Source organism: Alligator mississippiensis, chromosome 7 (assembly GCF_030867095.1).
Source record: "Alligator mississippiensis isolate rAllMis1 chromosome 7, rAllMis1, whole genome shotgun sequence".
In the NCBI taxonomy this organism is placed as follows: Eukaryota; Metazoa; Chordata; order Crocodylia; family Alligatoridae; genus Alligator; species Alligator mississippiensis.
Window position 1 is genome coordinate 43038641 of NC_081830.1, and position 19935 is coordinate 43058575.

The 19935-nt window shown below is 40.8% G+C and overlaps 1 protein-coding gene across 1 annotated transcript in view; it reads right to left on the reverse strand.

Annotated features, from left to right (window-relative positions):
• LOC102559211 (glypican-5) overlaps nt 1-19935 on the reverse strand; it is a 674170-nt gene that overhangs the window by 235328 nt on the left and 418907 nt on the right. Inside the window, exon 6 of the mRNA XM_059730916.1 lies at nt 10324-10444. Coding sequence (XP_059586899.1) covers nt 10324-10444 — 121 coding nt within the window. The remainder of the gene's footprint in view (nt 1-10323; nt 10445-19935) is intronic.

The following is a 19935-nucleotide window of genomic DNA, read 5'->3' on the forward strand; positions in this document are numbered from 1 at the left end:
TCACCTGAAATATACAGATGTTATTCTCTCCATATTGGTAGAGAATCTTCCAGAGAAGTCTCACTCCTTAGTCTATTGTCTGCCACTCAAATCTGCCACTTCAAGACACTTAACAAAGAAAGCAGCTCATTTGGGGGTTTTTTAATACCTTGAAGATGTTGAAGCTGTCCAACAACATAATGCAGAGGCTTTGATTGACAGAATAATGTAAAAATACCTTACAACAGCCAAAAATGATGGTGCCTCACTAAGAACCACATGACAGAAACATGCTTGGATTCATGAAGAAGCCAAAGAGTGTTAAATTGCAACTCGACCTTTTTCATGTTGGGGGTCAAGAGGGCAGTGGTATCTTCATAGTTTCATAGTAGTCTGGGGTCAGAAGGGACCTGAACAGATCATCTACCCTGACCCCCTGCCACTGGCAGGAGCACACGCTGGGATCATGCAACACCAGACAGGTGTTTGTCCAACTTCTTTTTGAATTTACCCAAGGTAGGAGCGAGGACTGCTTTCCTAGGAAGTTGGTTCCAGATCCTAGCCACCCTAACAGTGAAATAGTGCCTTTTTGTAGCTTTCCTGGTAGAGGTGACAAGATCATATTTCTTTAGTTAGTGTTTGTTCTGTAATGGTAATTGCCTGTGTATGTATGTATTTCTCAAGAAGCTGAGAAACAGGAGTAAGACTAGGGAAGGAAAAGTTAAGATCTTTGTTTTTCTATAAGGAAGTTAGACTGCATTTGTATTGGGATGAGTCATATTTCAAGTGGATTTTGAAAAAACTCCCCATAAATTATCTCAGGACTGGGGGCATCATCTCTGTATTCCACAAATAAATGTATGTTTAATTCTCAGCAGGGAAGAAAGAAACTGTCCATTAATTTAATCAAGACACACACAGTAAAAAAGTGTGGAGAGGGAAGCCCACTATGCATAACTGATGAGGTAATATATTTTCCAGAGAGATGGGTCAACCAGTGATTATCACCTACAATGGTGAAAGAAATGAAGGAATAAAGCAACTTCCTGGTGTATAAGAGCTTGAAGAAAATGGTTTTAGGTTTCATTGTTTTTTCCCTGGCAATGAACATTTCCTGCTAGTATTTATTAATCTATTGCATGAAAATTGTTTGCTGTATCGTGTCCTCTATTCTTTATATTTGGGTATGAAGTGAGGTTCGTTCTGTCACCCTTACCTTCAACAAAAGTGATTTCCGTAGTCTGGAGCCACTCTCCATAAAGCCCTTGTCTCCTTTAGAAGCTGGTGTTACCTTCCACAGAGATTGTTCTAGTGTTTCTGAGCAGAAAACATAGTGATGGCTGATGAAGGTGGTCTTTAACGTCTGCTAGGCCCATGACCAGTCAAAGCCTTTAAAATAAGGGCTGAGGGTCTCATTCTCATTAAGGTCTATATGTTATCACTCTGGTAGTGGAAATGGGTTTTAATTTAAATAAGAAGCAGGTACCAAGACTCTGTTTCAGAAATAAAGAATAGATTCTCAGAACTCATTCCAAATTTATTTATAGTTTGGGTACAATTCAAGTCAACTTGTCTCCATCTACATGCAGCAGAAAGTCTTAGATGTAGTTAGTTTTTATGTGCCTGATAATCTTGTGTGTCTACATTTAAATTAAGCAGTAAGTAAACCAATTTGTTGAACTTCTCTCTCCTGTCTAATTCAATTTGCACAAATGAGTTGTTGCTGGCTAGGACTATTGCTAACAATTCTTTCAGTTCCATTCCTTGAATTTCTGCTAAGATGGTATCACTCATGATCCTTCAAAGAATTTTAGTTGCATGTATTTCTTAGTTAATCTGCCAGCTTCTTGAAAGTTTACTGAGAAAACACGGTTCCTTGGGTGAATTTGATATCTTTTATTAGACCAACCCAAATAGTTGGAGAATAGTTATTAAGCAAGCTTTCGGGTTCAAAAACCCTTCGTCAGGCTAAGGAAGTTTCAGCAGTTGGTGTGTGCTCTTCCTGGATGGAATGAAAAGTAAAGAAGCCAGGGGCTAGGGAGTCAGTTGCCAGGCAGATTATAATGCATCAAAAATCCAACGTCTATGTTTAGTCTATGATCTCTAGTATCCAGGAGGTTGATGAAATGGAGTTCATAGGCTCGTCTCTGGGAAGTGTTGTGTAAATTTCCCTTGAGGATCAGGACTGAGAGATTGGAGAGAGAGTGGCCCTCCTGTGAGAAATGTGCCCCCACCAGTAATTGGGTATTTCTGTCTTTGATGGATTTCCGGTGTGCGTTCATTCTGGTGCGCAGTTGTTTGGTCTCTCCTACATATTTTCCATCAGGGCATTTGGTGCATTGGATGAGGTGTATTACATTTCTGAAGGTGCAGCTGTAAGATCCTGGGATGCTGATGGCTCTGTTGTGGGGTGTAGTAATTGTGGGGGTGGTGGAGATGTGTTGGCAGGTTTTGCATTTCTTGTCATGGCACGGTCTGGATCCTTTTGGTGTGTTCTGGGCTTGAGGAAGTTTGCTTCTGGTGATCCAGACCATGCCATGACAAGAAATGCAAAACCTGCCAACACATTTCCACCACCCCCACAATTACTACTAAACATAGACATTGGATTTTTGATACATTATAATCTGCCTGGCAACGGACTCCCCAGCCCAGCCCAGCCCAGCCCCTGGCTTGTTAACTTTTCATTCCATCCAGGAAGAGCACACACCAACTGCTGAAACTTCCTCAGCCTGACGAAGGGTTTTTGAACCCGAAAGCTTGCTTAATAACTATTCTCCAACTATTTAGTTGGTCTAATAAAAGATATCAAATTCACCCAAGGAACCTTGTCTGCCTATGTCCTTAGACCAACACAACTACAACCTAAACCCCTGAGAAAACACTACACTTACACCCATATTCTTAATGGCAATTTTAGGTATGTGCCTAATATTAAGAATATTCTTTGCTAAAATTAAAACCAGACTTTTGAACATTCAGCTGTAAGATATTCTCCAAACTGTCAAGATTGTACTCAAGCTATGTTTTATTACCCAGTACAAATGTGGCAGAAGAGTTAAATGAAAAAGCATATAATCTTTGAGGATGTCCCTGCAAATTACACTGTTACAGTTACAGTAAATGATTTGTCACTTTTTCATGTTCATCACCTTCCCAATGTAATTGATCCTTTAGGATTTGCAACCTTGGATTTAAAATCTCTTCTGTTGAACTGTGGAAAGTATTGTGCCAAAGAAATATATTAAAACTCACCTAAGTGTGGTATGGGAAGAAGTGCTTCTGTAAAAGGAGGTAATGTGAGAATTCTTGTTTATTATTATCTGTCATTGAGTCCCAGATCACATCTGCTCTATTTATAAAAAAATGGAAGAAGAAGAATAAAAGATTTTTCTAATTGTTAGTTCCTCAAAATCAACCCGGGACTTCATTTGATTTGATGTTTTTGAAATAGCAAAATTAATAAAGATTTTGCAACTGTAACACAGAAATCTTGCTGATATGTGAGCCAGCAGATGGACCAAGAGTAAAGAATGATTTAACCTCATATTTATCAGGAATCAGTCATATTTAACCTCATATTTATACAGGAATCAGTCATTTTTGCATATGTCTCCAGTATTGCAATACACTACGGGTAAAATTCTCCTCCTCCCCGAGGAAGTTGGTGGGAAAAATGCCATCAACTTTATTTTACTCTAGATGAATGTCATAAATAAACAAATTGTGGAGTACAGTTTATTCATAAAATATTAATCAGAGATACCACCAACAGCAGTTTTACAATGAGAACATCCTCTATTTGTGAAACTGATACAGTGCATGAAGTATTTAGGACCTACAGAGATATTAATAGACACATCCTTTGAGGATAAAGTCAACACAAGGAGTACAGCAAAGGGGATCAGCTCTGGAGCATGGGAAAGTCTGTCCTCCTGTATAACACAGGACTTGAATTACTTTTTGTTTTAAATCTAGTAACAGTATTTAAGCCAGAACATCTCTTTTAGAGAGGACAGGAAATGCCCACCTGGATCTAAAAACTCCCAGTACCAGCATTCTTCACAACCCTCACCAAGGTGTTTCAGTGCTTAATTACCCTCACTACTAATACAATTTACAGCTTAATGCAACAGAATCCTGAGGAACCAAACAGTTATAGATCTACACCCAGGCTTTCTGTTGGAACATCTGTATCATGACTAGACCTGACTTACTTGAAAGAGAAATGTTTAGAAAAATGTCAGTTCTTATAAGAGTCTATGCTAAAAAAATGTTTCTAAATGAAAATATTTCCAGTTGTGTGGAATATCTTGCGCGTTTTGGAAAAAATATTTTTATATTATTTTGGCCTTATTTCATTATGTCTGGCTGCTGACATGTCAAGGAATAATACATTCATAACCACAAATCTTCAGAATTTTTGTTTTGTGGAAATTTCACAATATTGGTTTTTTTGGTCCAAATTGGAACGAACATTTTGAAATAGCGAAATTTCCCATGACCTGGAATTTCTGAGTTTTGACCATCTCTAGACATGACATGGACTAGCTGATATAGTAGCAACACAAACTGATGCATTTCTGCATGTGACTATTTAGGTGAAGAAAGTATAGCCACTTTCAGCCTTAGGGTGCAAACAAGTATTTGCCTGACCTGGTTTAGGTTTATGTGGCTGGCTTTAACCCACCTAAACCTAAACCCAGAGCAGCCACTTATTGGAGTAGTGTGGGCAGCTGGATGTAAGGAACTTGGGGGGGGGGGGGTACTCGTGGATCCATGGGGGCCAGGGTAGTTAGAGGGCTACAAATAGCCCAGTCCGGGTTAGGGGGTAGAAACAGCACAGCCCTGGGGCTGGGGCAAGTGGCTAGGCTTTCCTAAGCCTAGAGCTGTGCTGTGAATGCGTATAGGTTTTATTAGGCTGGGTTAACCCATTATGGATTGGATTAACCCAGGCTGATCTAAGGGCCTTGCTACACATTGCACTTTGAGCTGTTCAAATGATGATAGTTTTTAGTGCTTGAGTTTGGAGCAGTAACACCTTAAGCCTAAAAACAAGGGATGAAAATATAATTTAAAACATCTGTTTAACCTCCTCAAATTATATCAGTTAAACAGTTAAATGATAGTTCATACCTAGTTTAGTAACCTCATCAGGAAGGCCCTAGCCCCAGTCCTAGCATCAGCCCCAGCCCCTTATGTCTTCATTGTGCGTTGGGTGCTGTGCAGGTCCCAGGCCTCTCTCTGGCAGGGAGCCGTGGGTGGGAGACAGCAGGCACATCTGAGCCACTAGGGGGTGTTGCCCAGCTGAGGAGCCGTGAGTTCCCCTCAGCCCCACAGGCAGGGACTGGGGCTGGGGCTAGGGTGGTGGACAGAGCTGGGGCTGTGGACCTTTCCTGTGCCCCGATCCTGCCACCACAGTGAGGGCAGGAGGGAGCAGAGAGGGAGAGAGGGAAGGAGGTGCTGGGCCCCCCACAGGTGTCAGGTGGGGCTTTCCTGCTACAGTGTGACTTGTCACTTCATGGTGGGTCTGCCTGGTGCCCCTGCAGCAGTGGGGCTTGGGCAGGGTGACAAGCTCCCTGCACCTCCTGCCATGCTTATGTTGCTGCAGCCCAGCCCTGCGCTGCTGGTCCAGAAACCCTCCAGCTCACCCCAGGGGAAGGGGAGGTCCAGTCCTAGCAGGGTGGCCCAAGCTTGGTGCATTGGTTCTTTCTCCCCCCTGCCCCTGGCACTGGGGCTGCATGGGGCCTGACCCAGCCCTGAAGTGGGGCTGAGCACGCAGCTGGTTTGGCCCAAGGAGGTGCTTCTGCAGGTGGTTCCAGGTCTGAGAAATCACTGCTGGCCCCTCATGTGGTGAGTGCAGTCCCAGGGCATTCCTGAAGGGTGGTGCCACAGTGGGATCCCAGGGGAAGTGTTCAGGTTGCAACAGCAGCCTCCCAGGCTTCAGCTGCTGCACTGCAGCCCCTCAGAGACACCCTGCAGCTGTCCTCACCACGTGATGGGCTGGTGATGACCCCTCACACCAAGCAACACTTGCTCCAGCTGCCACAACACTTCCTTAAGCTAAGCCAGTGATGTGTTCAGCCCCACTTCAGGGCTGGGCCAGGCCCCATTTGGCCCCAGCACCAGGGGCAGGGGCAGAAGGGGGAACCATGCAGTGCGCCCAGGGAAAGGATGCTCTTCTGGGACCAGACCCCTCCTTTTTTGGGGGCAAGCTGTGGAGGGCTCAGCTTGGCAGCACACAGGAGTCTTCTATGTCTTGGCTTCTATGTCAAGTGTGGCGGGAGGTGCAGGCAGCCCACTGCCTTGCCTGGGCCCCACTGCTGCAGGGGGGCTGGGCAGACCCACCAGGCAGCTGGGAGTTTTGCTGCTACAGTGGAAAGGCCATGTCTGCCCCTGTAGAGGCCCTGGCACCTCCCTCCTTCCCTTCTTTCCTTCCCGTGGTGGTGGGGGTCCCAGCACAGGAGAGGTCCACAGCCCCAGCTCTGTCCACAGTTCTAGCCCCAGCCCCAGCCCCAGCCCCTGCCTGTAGGGGCAAGGGAAGCCACAGCTTCACAGCTGGGCAGCACCCCCCAAGTGGCTCAGCCATGGCCGCTTCTCCCTGCCAGCAGCTCCCAGCCAGTGGTCTGGCACCCACCCATGCAGCAAGGTGAAGACGTAAGGGGCCAGGGCCAAGGCCAGGGTCAGTGCCATTCCTGACAGAGGTCACTAAATGGTAAGCGGTAAATGGTATAAATATAATAATCATTTAACTATTCATTCTAAATTATTCATTCATTTAACATTCCTACTAAAACCTTTTTCTGACTGTCCCCCAGCTGCACAGAGGACTGGCAATCAGGGGCTTGAGTAGGAAGGAGCTACAACTGTGAGTTGCCATTACAAAGCTGGTGAGCCAGGATAGACTTCTATCCCTGTTCTAGGTGGGTATGTGTGGAAGATGGTTTGGGGAAGGGCATGAAGCAGGGAGATGGAGAGTTAATGGGATGCAGGTGGGTAATGAAATGGGGTGTGGAAAGGAAATAGAGGTGGGGGAAGGGTAGTGAAATGCAGGAAGTCAGTCATTGAAGGATAAAATTAAAAGAAATGAAAAAACAACCAAATAAAAGGGAAGTAAATTAAAGGAGGTCTCATGTTTTAATAAAATGGGATTTGGGATCAGGTTGTGTGGGGTGCTGGTTGTGCTTTCCCAGGGTGGCTCGGTAGAGGGGGTGGTGAGGAAAGGAGCTTTTGTGCCCCTGTTCTGGGAAGGAAGCCCCAGCTCATGGGGACCTGATCTGGCTTTTCACCTTGTTCCGTGCCCCACACCCTCCTAGACCCCACTTGTGGGGTGCCCTGCAACCTGCCCAGCTGGCATGTGCTCTTCAGGCTGTTTGCAGATGGTTACACCCCTGGGGGTGAAAAGGTCTCACCCCAGGGACAGGAAGGGGAGTTGGCTTGGTACCAGAACTGCCCCCCTGGGCAGCAGAGTTCAGGGGGTGAAAAGTTTGTCCACACAGAACAGGGAGGGTGGGGGAGTGGACACTACATTCTGCAATGCTGGAGGACTGCAACTTGGGCAGCTCATCTGTGGGGGTGGCCACACATTAATGAAACACAAGCTGGGTAAGACAGATCAGAGATAAACCTGCTCTGGAGTGGTGTAAACTTAAGCTGCCTGACATGTTCTTGAAATTAATTTTAGGTGTTAATGTGTGGACAATTCAGGGGTTAAAAGCTCCAGGAGCCATCTAAAATTAATGTGTATAAAGGCTGACATCACTTAGTCAGCAGGCTCCATCTAATTTCTCCTTCTCCATGGAGGGCAAAGATTTCCTCCAGTTTTTGATCCCCATTTTAGATTTTACATGTCAGAGCTTCATTCTTATCTGAACATTCTTGGCTGGTCCTTTAGCTTTGGCCTACTTCTTTTAAAAACCTATATTTCTCTCTTTTTCAGGAATGTACTTGCCTCTGTACAGTTAAGTAATCTTATTAAAAAAGCAACTACCTTTGTATTATCTGGCTACCACTCCTCATGGGAATACTTATCCTTCCTCTTCTACCCTCTGCCCTCCCGACCCCATTTCCTCTTCAGGATCCCTTCTGTAAATAAAACCTGCAGTTACTACTTAAAGTGATGCAGTACATTTCAAATAGTTAAGAAGAAACAAAAATAAATTACTTGTCACATTTTAAATTATAACCTTTATTGTGTATAAAAAAAAAGAAATTATTTTTCTTAACCTGTTACAAAAATCAATTAATTTCTAAAAAGAGCACTGGTATTATATACTTTTTCTCTCTATACATCTCTCTCTCTATAATTTACAGACACTACTGAGGGCAATTTAACTCCTGATTTCATCAGCTTTTCAGTGTCACTTGTTGTTTGTATATTAATATATCACAACTGAAATGAAAATCTCAAGAAAGCAGAAAACAGCCACACGTTTGATGTTTTGTGCAAAAGCCTTAAAAAGAAATTTAGCAACTTCTTTGATGCTTTGATCTTAGAAGAAATCTCACTAAAAATTATGATCAAAGGAATTCATATTATTCCAAGTACTTAAGAACGAACCATTTTAGGGCAGAAATCAGTATTCTGTTTAATCCTGCACCCTTGGAATCCATTACTTTCTAAGTACCTCAATCTGATAGGACTTAAGTTTACTTAAGGATATTTTCCTAAAGCAGAATTAGAAGGCAATTCTTCCAGCTAACTTATACAAAGAGCTAAGAATGAAGAGGATTTTATACTTACTTAAAAAAATGTTGCTTGAAGCTTTTTGTTTTTATACACTTTTAATCATACAGGTGCATAGCTCTTGAAAATCAGAACCTCCATATCATTATCATACAGCAGGCAAATAAATGGGGACTTCAAAAGAAACCTACTTTCAAATGAATTTATTTGTAATTATTTCTGATTGTCAATGTTTATAGAAGACTATTACACAGATGGCTATATCTAATATTTATAGAGGAAATTAACACTCTATTTGATAACATGCAAAGACAGATAAATAATGAATTATCCTTTCCATCAATCTGGCCACATAATATTTATTTCACTGAAGTATTAAATATCACATCAGGTTGCTTGTTGTAATTCTCTGTGGCAAGTTAAATCAAACAGTGTGATACAAGACTTCCTAATTTTCAACCTAGAGAATATTAGAGCCAATCCTGAATCAAAGCAGTGCTAATTAATAGTTAGATCATGGATTTACCACAGGCCCTGAGTAAGGAACAGCATGTAGCTGTATTGTTCCAAAAGCAGGGACCAAATTATGACTCAGAGTCATAGCACAGTGCTCCAACAATCAGGTAAAGAAGTAATTTCCCCCAGCATTTTAGCCACGATGGTTATTTCTGCCTTTGTGACAGCCAGCCAGCACAGGGGCAATGAGGTCTACTATTGTTGCCTACAAGCTACCTATGTTCATCCTCAGATTACATCACTCTATAATGGTGAAAGATTAGGGATGCATTAGTGTAGTAACACTGTAGACTCTGGAGACATAGCTGTAAACATTCTTTCAACTTGACAAGAAAACAGGCATACTTTAAATGAAAAATCAATTGCTGTTAAATCTGTTACCTCTAACTAATTTGGACTGACACCAATTCTGGAACTTGAGAAGAGGTAAACTAAACCAATCATATAATAGCATCGTGAGGATCAGCAGCACTAAAAGACTGTGTGTTCGATTTGGACAGAAACGTCATCCAGTTGAATGTGAACTACTAATTTAAGGAGACACAGACTAATCATGCTTGTGACACACCTAATGGAAGCTTTGCTTCCCTTTTTTGCCGGGGAAGGTTAAAAACTGTGCTCGGCCACATTTCCATTTTAAAAGTCACATGCCTGCTTGGTCAAACTGCAGGGAATCCAGTGACCACAGATTTAGAATCCACCCTGGTCTCTGTGTATGCATGTCACGCTCCTACTGAGTGAGAGTTCTCCGAAGGCAGGAACATCATGGGGCAGTATAAGCACCCCCAAGCTGCCTCAGGCTCTTGTACTAGGGATGGGATTGAGCATGTCAGAGGCATACTGTAGTTTCTCAGTATTGCAGGGGTTCTGGGCTGTAAGGTAGATCTTCAAAAACTCTGGGAAGACTGCCATAAATTGAGCAGCTGCAAAGTTTGCTATAATTCACCCCAAGGGGACACATTTGCCTCATCACAGCTCATAATCCAAGAGCAATGTGTCTTGAAACCATCACTGTCATCCTCCCAACTGCATGGAACTTTCCAAAAATACTTCTCAGTACAAAATATCCCTCAATGCTTTTAATCTCAGATCCTTTATCATTTTGATATAGATTAGCTTTATATTGTGAAGACTTTGTTTACCTGGTTAAAATGCTGAAGTTTGTCAATTAAATGGCTGATGAGAGGGTCTAATCCTCTGACTTTCAACTCTGGGTTATTAACTTGTGCCTTCAATCCATTGGAAACAACTCTGCTGGTATAACTAAAACAGAAAAGATCAAAAGATCAGCAATGGGACAAAAAGTTACTCTTGCTTGTTTAGTGTGAATGTATTTTTAAGAATCAACTTCATTAGAAGAGCGAACAAAAGCAACTCTGCCTCAGCGTATCTGGGTTAATACCCATATAACCCCAGTACAATGCATTTAAGAAAAGCAAGCATTTTGGTAAACATTACAAATGAAACAAATGATTCTTTAAATGCTACAAACCTGTATAAAGTAGCATGCTTTCCTGCATTACCAACCCAAATTGTTCAAAAAAATCATTGGTCAGTTCCCTAAAAGCATAAGTGACTTCATAATCATGAGATGAAAAAAAATGTGCCCCTTGTATTTATAAATTGGTGTTCTAACCATTTTTGTTTTATGTTTTTCGAGATTTTCTATTCAACTACAAGGACTGAAAGCCTTAAAAAATTCCGTTATTAGATTCTCACACAATCACAGGAACCTGGGGACTCTTAAGACGGGCACCAAATACCATATGTTTTGCAGTAAAATCACCAGTGGTGGCAGCCCCTTCCTGATAATTTGTCTGTCAACAGTGAAAAGTTTCACTTAGTGTGATTAGGCTTTTCTAGCTAGCTCAGCATTTCTGAAAATAAGACCGTCTACAGGGGTCAGCATCAGGTGCACTGCAGTTTGACTTGTTGGCATGGTATTTCTAAAGCAGGTAGTTTGTTTTTTGCCTGCCTATTTTTAGTAGGCATTTCTCTGTCTTGTGAAACAACAGAATTGTGTTGAGAGAGTCATCAGCTCGCTGATCAGAATCCTCACTTGAAAGATTAAGTGGAGCTTGAGTGACCTCTCCACAGTGCAACAGCCTTTGTGGTGTATATGGAGACACTGAGCTGCCCACAAACCAGTGTCCACCTCTCAGCCTTGCTGGTTTAATCCAAAGGAAAGGCAGGTGCCAGTATGTTTGGAAGCAGTTTGGCTGCAGGAGCTACTGGAGCAAAGCAGATCATTCATTTGTCCATCTATCACAGCTCCATTCCTCAACTGACTGCTGACTAGGGTTAAAGAGCCCAGTCAACCCTATCATGGAGTGGACTTCAGTTCCACAATTTTGGTGGCATTTCCTCTGTCTGGGGAGGAACTCTCTCTCTAAACTGCTCTTCTGCACAAAGCTATTGGCATCTTAGAGGTTTCTAGGTTATTTAACCACTGACCACCACTCTGCAATAACAGTCACAGGTGGTTTCATTTACATTCTTTAATACAAGCAAGTGTTTAAGATCCAATGTTTTTTGGGATTCAGTGCAAACGTATCTCATTTTTGTATCACCCCCTTTTCAGAAACACTGAAGGAGATACTCATGACCCAATTAGGTAACAGAACTGTTGAGGAAGGTAACTCATGAACAGATTTCCTGTGAGCACCCATAACACCAAATGTTCATGTTTGTAGACTCAAGTAACAGAAAGCTGCATTTCCTTGAGTTGGAACTTACAGACAAAGTCTTATGAAATGTTGACCTTAAGCACTTACATTCTCTGATATCTCAGCTGATCTTCCCAGTAGGGCTGTACAAAATTTCGCCACCAGCTCTGTTTCAACGCTGTTCAAGGTTGAAACAGCAACATCGAAATGAAACAGATATGATCAAAACAGCCTCAAAACAAAACGAGGCAAGTCAAAACGTTTCTCTGTTTTGACGTTTCCCCCATAGGCTATAATGGGGAAGGTTGAAACAGCCTATAACTTTGTCACTTCTGGCCAGATTTAGATAAAACTTGCAGAAATGGTAGCCCCTTCAGAGGGCATAAAGCATGCCAAGTTTCAAGAAGATAGATCAGGAAGTTCGGAGAACCTGCACCCCAAAGTCTTGAGAGCCAAACTTGTGCCATGTGTATGTATTAAGACACAGCAGGGTCAAAACTACAGGAATGATAGCCCCTGCTGGGGCAACAAAGTGTGCCACGTTTCAAGGAGATAAGTGCAGCGGGTTCAGAGAAACTGCACCCAAAAATCCTGAAAGCAAAACTCATGTCACGTGTATATGTTAAGCCACAGCATGGTCAAAACTGCAGGGATGCTAGCTCCTGATGAGGCCACAAAGCCTGCCAAGTTTCAAGGAGATAGGTGCAGGGGTTTGGGGAAACTGCACCTCAAGCTGCGGACAAGCAAAACTCATGACATGGGTGACACTGTGTGTGTTAAGACACAGCAGGGTGAAAGCTGCAGGCATGCTAGCCCCTGCTGCAGCCAGAAAGCCTGCCAGCTGTTGAGGAGATAGGAACAGGGCTTCTGGGTTCTGGGGCCCTGAACTCTTTTGCCCTGACAGGCAAAATTCTGGCCAGAAATGACAAAGTTATAGCCTGTTTCGACCTTCCCCATTATATCCTATGGGCGAAACGTCGCAACAGGATCAAAACGGCAAAACGTTTCGACGGAATAAAACAGAACAGCCATTTCTACTCAAAACAAGAGTTGAAACGAAACACTGTTCTGTCAAAAAGTTGAAACACTGGTCCAAACAGAACGCTTCCATTTCACACAGCCCTACTTCCCAGCTCTGTGACTACTTTGCTTTAAAACTGTTAAGACTGGATAATTAAGGGTGGGATTTTAAATGATGGGGGATATAGAATGAGGTGTCCAATGGGAATGGAACAGGAGCTGCCTTTGGCACCTTTTGAAAATATTAGCATAAATATTTTATTTCAGCTACAAAGATCATTGAAAATTATAACTGGGCATTAACTAGGATGCTTCCCCTATCTTAATTAAAATAATTGAGATGAGTATAGTTATATTTCAAATAAACTAGAGAGTAAAACCTACTTCAGCATAATGGTGAAAATTATGTTAGAATTTCCAGGAAGACTATAATAGATGGGCATGGTCAGCCTTTAACGAAAGCTGTCAATAATTTTAACCTCTCAGAGGAAGGAAATATGATAAGCATGAATGAAAGCAAGAAAGAAAACAAAGCACCAAGTAATGGAGAAATGGGCAGTGGGGAGGGGAGTGGGGGAGATGAGTTGTGACACCGCTATCAATACCTGTGGTTAGTATTTGAGCGAAAACGTTAAGGAAACACCTTTCTTGGTGAAGTCATATTGCTTATATTATCTCAATCTTTAAAAATTGACAATGATAATTTTTCCATCATGTAACTCAGAAAAGTATAAATTAACTAGCAAGCATAACACTTCCCTAGGAAATAGGCTGCATGAAGTGATATATGGTAAGGCCCCAATCTTGTAAGAACCATCTGGATAGAGCACCTTTCCCATGTAGAACCATGCCAAAATCAGCTACAGGCAGTCCTTGACTTACAATGTTTTGAGTTACAACATTTCACACTTACAATGTTTATAAATTGACACCCTGTTTCAACTTTATGATGTCCGTTTCAACTTGCAATGCTTGATCTGATGCAACGCCATGCCACCAAACAAGTTTGCTGCATCACTCATCTCCCTGGAGAACATCTGTCCAAACTTCCTTGAACACTTTTTTTAAGAAAGCAGACAAGACTCCAGAAAAACCTGCAGCCAAGACTCCTGAGAAGATTCCAGCCAAGAACCCTTCAAAAAGTCCAACCGAGAGCCTTTCAAAAAGTCCAGCAAGGTCACCTCAAAGAAGTCTTTCCAAATCAATATGATTGCTATTTACAATATAAATACATTAATGTACCTATATTACTCATGTATAATTGATTGAGTACAAAATTCTGGGGTATTTTTGGTGAAAATAGGGTATCGGGCCTTGGTTCAGGAACCATTCCCCCATTTATAACAATTGTTTCTTATAAAAAAAATTGGTTCCGAGTTACGTTTTGACTTAAGATGCAGTTTTCAGGAACCAATTGTGTCGTAAGTCCGAGGACTGCCTGTATTGTTTAAAAATCTGTAACACTGTACATTGTACCTACCAATACTACTAATTAATTTAGATGATAAAAAATGGGCAGAAATCTTAGAACACTGGCTTTCTTTGCCTTGAGTTCATACCAAGCAACTTGGCTTTATTCCAGGGTGAAACACTAATCATAATATTGAGCCAACATTAATCATTATTCATCATGAGAGCACACACATACACAGCAGCAGACTCCCTATGCCTAAAGAAGGGTATTTGTGCCCAAAAGCTTGCAAAGAACAATTTTTCCAACTATTTAGTTGGTCTGATAAAAGATTCCACATTTACCCAAAGCTGTCACTGTGGAGAAGGCATTCAATACAGCTCTTTAGGATCCTTTTGTTAAAGCACAGGAATAATTTAATTCTGGACATTAATTTACAGCCTCCATCAAATTGTTCTACAGTTCTCAATTTGAATTTATTTGCTTGAGCTTCTCCCCATCAGACACACCGTAAACAGCAGCAAAAAAGCAAGGAGGTCCTTTGTTGTTTCTCTTGGTCGGTCTCTCAATTTAACCATCAGAGTTGCTTCAGAGATTTCTATCATCCACCGTAAAGAATCGTATGACAAAAATTTCCCCTTTTTCTGATATTGCTTTATGTTCATATATCACACAAGCCTTCACTCAATGCCTCTAAGCAATAATAGAATTAGTATTAGAAGCTATCTGGATTTTGTGTAAATATGACCAACCTGGAGACAATGTGTGTAGCCACCCATGGAAGTAGACTCATTGATTTTTTCCATGCCAACAGCCCACTGAGGAATATAAAAGCTTGGAGCAAATATTGTGAAATTAAATTATCCTACAATCTTGCCATGTACACCCTCTTTTATGCAACTTACATAAAAAAAAATGGTACAAACCTTCAGGAAGATTGAATCAAAAGTTCACTGAGACCAAGTGAGATAATATTACTCATCTGCTTAGTGCTCGCTCAGCATATGTTTAAGAACCAGTGCCTTATAGTCTAAACATACCAGTACTTATGTTCCAAGCAGCCTGTTACACAACTTAGTAGTATGTGGAATTTAGATTTGTAATGAAGATCACCTGATCTTGGATGCCAGAAAAGATTGTGCCAAATGTGCAAGCCATGGATCGGGTTTATCTCTCCCAGAGATATGTAAGTTTTTTTTATCTATGTTGCATCTACTCTTTGGACTCCAGAAATGAGGCCATAGGACTCATTTGGACTCCTTTCCAAGGATCATACTATGCAGGTGCCCAAGGCATGAATTTTTTGATCTTCATTGAAGAAGGAGGAATCAATGCAATCTGCCACAAGTGGGAATCAGGTTTGATCCAGGAGGTGGGTATGCATGAATCTAACTTGAATGGATAACTTGTGAGCATACATTACCCTGTTGGTTCTGTATCACATCTTAAATACCTCAAAACAACCACATGCATTTCTTGAAAGACAGTAAAATGAAGAGAAGTAATTGAATTATGTGAAACATTCTTCTGCTGATATTGGATCCTGAATTACTGGGAGCACATGTTAGAAAAGATCAGAAATTGGCTGCCTTTATCTAATATTCTGTCATTTAACTGAAAGAAGCAATAGTACAGAATTGTTAACTCTAGCTATTATTCTAGTACTTTATACATATAGGACCTTGAAATGTCTGTAGAAAGAGACAGGAAAGTTGGAGAATCCTGAACTCTCCACTGTGCTAGACAACAATGAGTAGTAAACACAGGTAGAATTAGGAATCTGTTTCAGCACCGTGGATGGAATGCCAACATTATTTGACAGATCTACTGTTAAAAGTGAAAAATGTTAATAAAAAAAGTTTACAGGTTTTCAGAAATGGGAAGTATATAATATAAAATTTCAGCTCATGTAACTTTCACTTCACAAAAGTGAAATGCTATCTAAAATATACATTTATTTGTATCTAGACACTGTCATAAATAATATTTTCTTTTCTTGTTTTTTTAAAAGCATTTCAACTTAAAACAGTTACTTTCATATTCTGAACTGTATGGGTTGTTATGAAATGCTGCATTATTTGTAACATGAAACTACTAAAAAGAGCTGAGAGGAAGAGTGCTGCCTATGCCTCTGTAGGTAGCTCAACACTTCAGAAACCAACATTTAAGCCCCCAAAATGTCAAATTCCAGAAAAAAAGCTGCAGGAGCTGCATTAGGAATAGGACTATGTAGCAATGACATTTAGCCACATGAGACTGGGAGATAGGGTATGATTTTAACATCATTCTTTTCCTTGTTCCCCACAGGAAACAGCACCAGTTTGGTTACCAGTGTCTGATCAAAGCTCTTACAGGCAGCATTTCCATGTATTATTGATCAGTTTCCCACTGTGAGGCCATTCCCATTGCTCCATTTCCCTCAGGATGCTATTATCCTGAGCTGTGCCACTACAGACCATTAAGCACCCTGGTGCTCTGATCTGTGATGGCTAATGGTCTGTGGCCTTCCCAGGATCAAAAAGAAACTACATTCAGATGACCATCCTGAATGAAATCAGGATGAATGATGACATCAGCTTCAGTCTGTTACTCAGCATGGGGATTATAGAACTCAAACTCATTGTAACTTACGTTGAATTGCCCAATTTATTTTCTAAATAATGTCAGTATAATATAGACTTGAAATTATAGCAAGCCTTTTAAATGAGTATGTTGCACCAGATCTGCATCTCAGTACAGTTCTCTTGACTAGGCTGACTTTACTCCATCTGATGCTCCAGTCCTCTCTATCTAAATCTCAAAGTGTAACAAAACATCTGTGGTGGGATTTTCAAAACTACCCAATTAGAACTCAGGTACCTAACTCTAACTAACTTATAGTAGAACCTGAATGCCTAAATCCCTCAGGCAGCTTTGAAAATCTGAACCCTAAATATTTTTTTGAAAGGAATTTGGGACTCACCTAAAAATCTTTAAGAGCTGCATATGGATCAGCATTTCTATTTGTCCAAAAGTCTCACCTTGCTATCTGAAGCTTTAATGAAAGGAACAAAAAATGCTGGCTTGACCCAGTGGCTGGAGGCAATGTCTCTCTTATTCTAGAGCCATTCAAATATGCTATAGGACATGCTTGGTATATTTTTTAAACATGTTATTAAGAGACTTTTCTGATTCATCCATGTATTTGTAACTATGAATTTATCACATAAAATATTCATAAACACTATTTTTGGCATTGGTAGTACAATTTCACTGTGTCTATAGGGCTAAAAAGCAATGCTCCACTGAAAAGCTGGGGACTTTATATGGCAAATTTGCAAATTTGCAGACTAAATTACTGGACCTTAAAAATCATGACATTTATCCATTTATTTCTTTAGAGGTATACAAACGTAGCTATTATTTCCTATTCAATGTGCATAAACTCCTTTACACACAAATAACATGAAGAAAAATTTCAGACTGGACCCCTATAACAAAAAAATTCCTAGCATCTTGCCTATCCAAATTAATAAGTCTTCATTTGCCAACCTGCATAAGTTAGATCAACACCTTTCAGATTTCTGGGCAGACAGATGTGAGTCATCAACAAAGAGCTAACTAGAAATAAACCAAAGCTGAAACTTATACTGCTTATTTTCTCATTCCATTTTGCTTTCTATCAAGAGGCCAAATGATAAAGCAAATTATTCTGGAGATATATGTTGCTTTCATACCCAGCTGTAGATCACCTAAAGCTTAAATCGAAATATGCAAATAAGTAAATATAACAACAGGTTTCTAGGTATGAACGTTTCACTATTAGCCCATGGTGGATTCACTTTAAGAGATTTAGAACTATCCTTTCCATTTCAGCAGCATACTCTAATCTCAGAACAAGCACGAAAACACCCACAAAATGACTCAGAGCTAAATAGGGGGGAACAATGAGTATGTCCTTTAGTAAGATGCAATGAGAAATTTGGATAAGTAATTAAAGCTAGCCCTCAGATCCACTGAACAATTTATTCAGTTACATTACAAATGGCTCACCAGATGGTGTATTTCGTCTTATATTTATTCATAATTTGACCCTTGGGCTGCAATGACTTGCCTGAAATGCAATTACCCTTAACCATTGTTAATCCAGACCATTCTGGTATACCCCCCAATTCAGAATTTTTGGCTGCCTCTCTTGTAATTTCTAGATGCAGTTCCTGGTACATCTGGCCTTCTGACCCACAGGGCTATATGATGAGCAATTTTTTCCCAGTTCAAGGGACAGGCAGATGTTATAAAGCTAGTAAATGGTACAATATGCACAACAGCAAGAAAACCAGATTGTTAAAGAGTGGATTTGAAATAAACCATCTTCCTTTTAACAACAGGTCTGATCAACTGTTTTGCAGAATGGGCATATGTACAAAATGTGGAATAGTTTTTTTATAGCGCCTGGGTGGTAATCATGTCATCCAACCAGCTACTCACCAAACAACACCAAGGAGACAGGGTAAACAAGCTTTGTTTAGAGTCTTATTTCTAAAACACTATTCTTGGGGAAAAAAAGAATCAGATACAATGGGATTCTCTGCCACATAATGACAATATCATCTGATGACTCCTGACTGATCCCCCTTTGGATCAATAGGCTCATCCCAATAAAAACTGACAGTACACTGTGCTTTATCCCGTACCAACTCCATCAACAGCATTACCCAGAGTAACTTGGTTTGTTTGTTTTAATACACACATTTTTGGCTTTATGGTATTTTTAAAAATTTGTATAACATCCTTGACAAATCTGTCCTGCTGAATCATTGCACAATGCAACTGAGAGAGCTATAAAAGATGAATGATTAATTCATGGGACTGTTTGCAAGAAATTATATAGACTTTTGTTACAGAGTAGCAATCAAAACAATAGGTTATTAAAAAAAAGGGGGGAAAAAAGAAATACACCTTGGTAAATTTGTTGTCAGAGATCTAGCCAGCACCCACCTGGGGAACAAAATAGGCAAAAGTAGGTGGGCTGCATTTTTTAAACAAACTTATTCTCTCCTTATTATACAAACCTCTCTTCATTGCTTTAGCTTTCAGTTCAGCCAGCTATAGGACAGCTAGCCTACTTGATAAGAACCATTGTTTAGTAAAGTAACTATTTGTATGTCTATAGACCATCATTTAAATCCTTGAGCCTGATTCTCCTCTTGCTTCCAGCAGGTTTACAGCAGCATAGCACTAGCGTAACACCTAAAAACCAGGAACATTTTCTATTTACACCAATGCATATGAGAATCACGTCATGTTCATACAATACAAAACTTGCAGTGAGAAGCATCAAGTTCCAATAATCAAATGACACTTTTGTGTTGTAAAGATACCATCCTGCAAAGATCCCTGCTCCTAGGTGACACAAATTCTAGTGCCTGACACTGGGAAATCATTAAAGCCCCAGAAAATGTTAGCACCTTACAATCAAGCCAGTAGCCTTTGTGTGAGCACAGGAAGGAATAAATCACATGCTGTAAACTTCACTGAAGACCTAGAAAATCCCTTTATGATTTTTATGAAAGATGCACGGCAGTTTCCCTACTTTCCCTTTTTTATTTTTTCCCCTCCCCTACTCACTCCTCCAGTATGATAAGAGTTATTTTCTTTCCAGAGGCAGAAGAATAAGT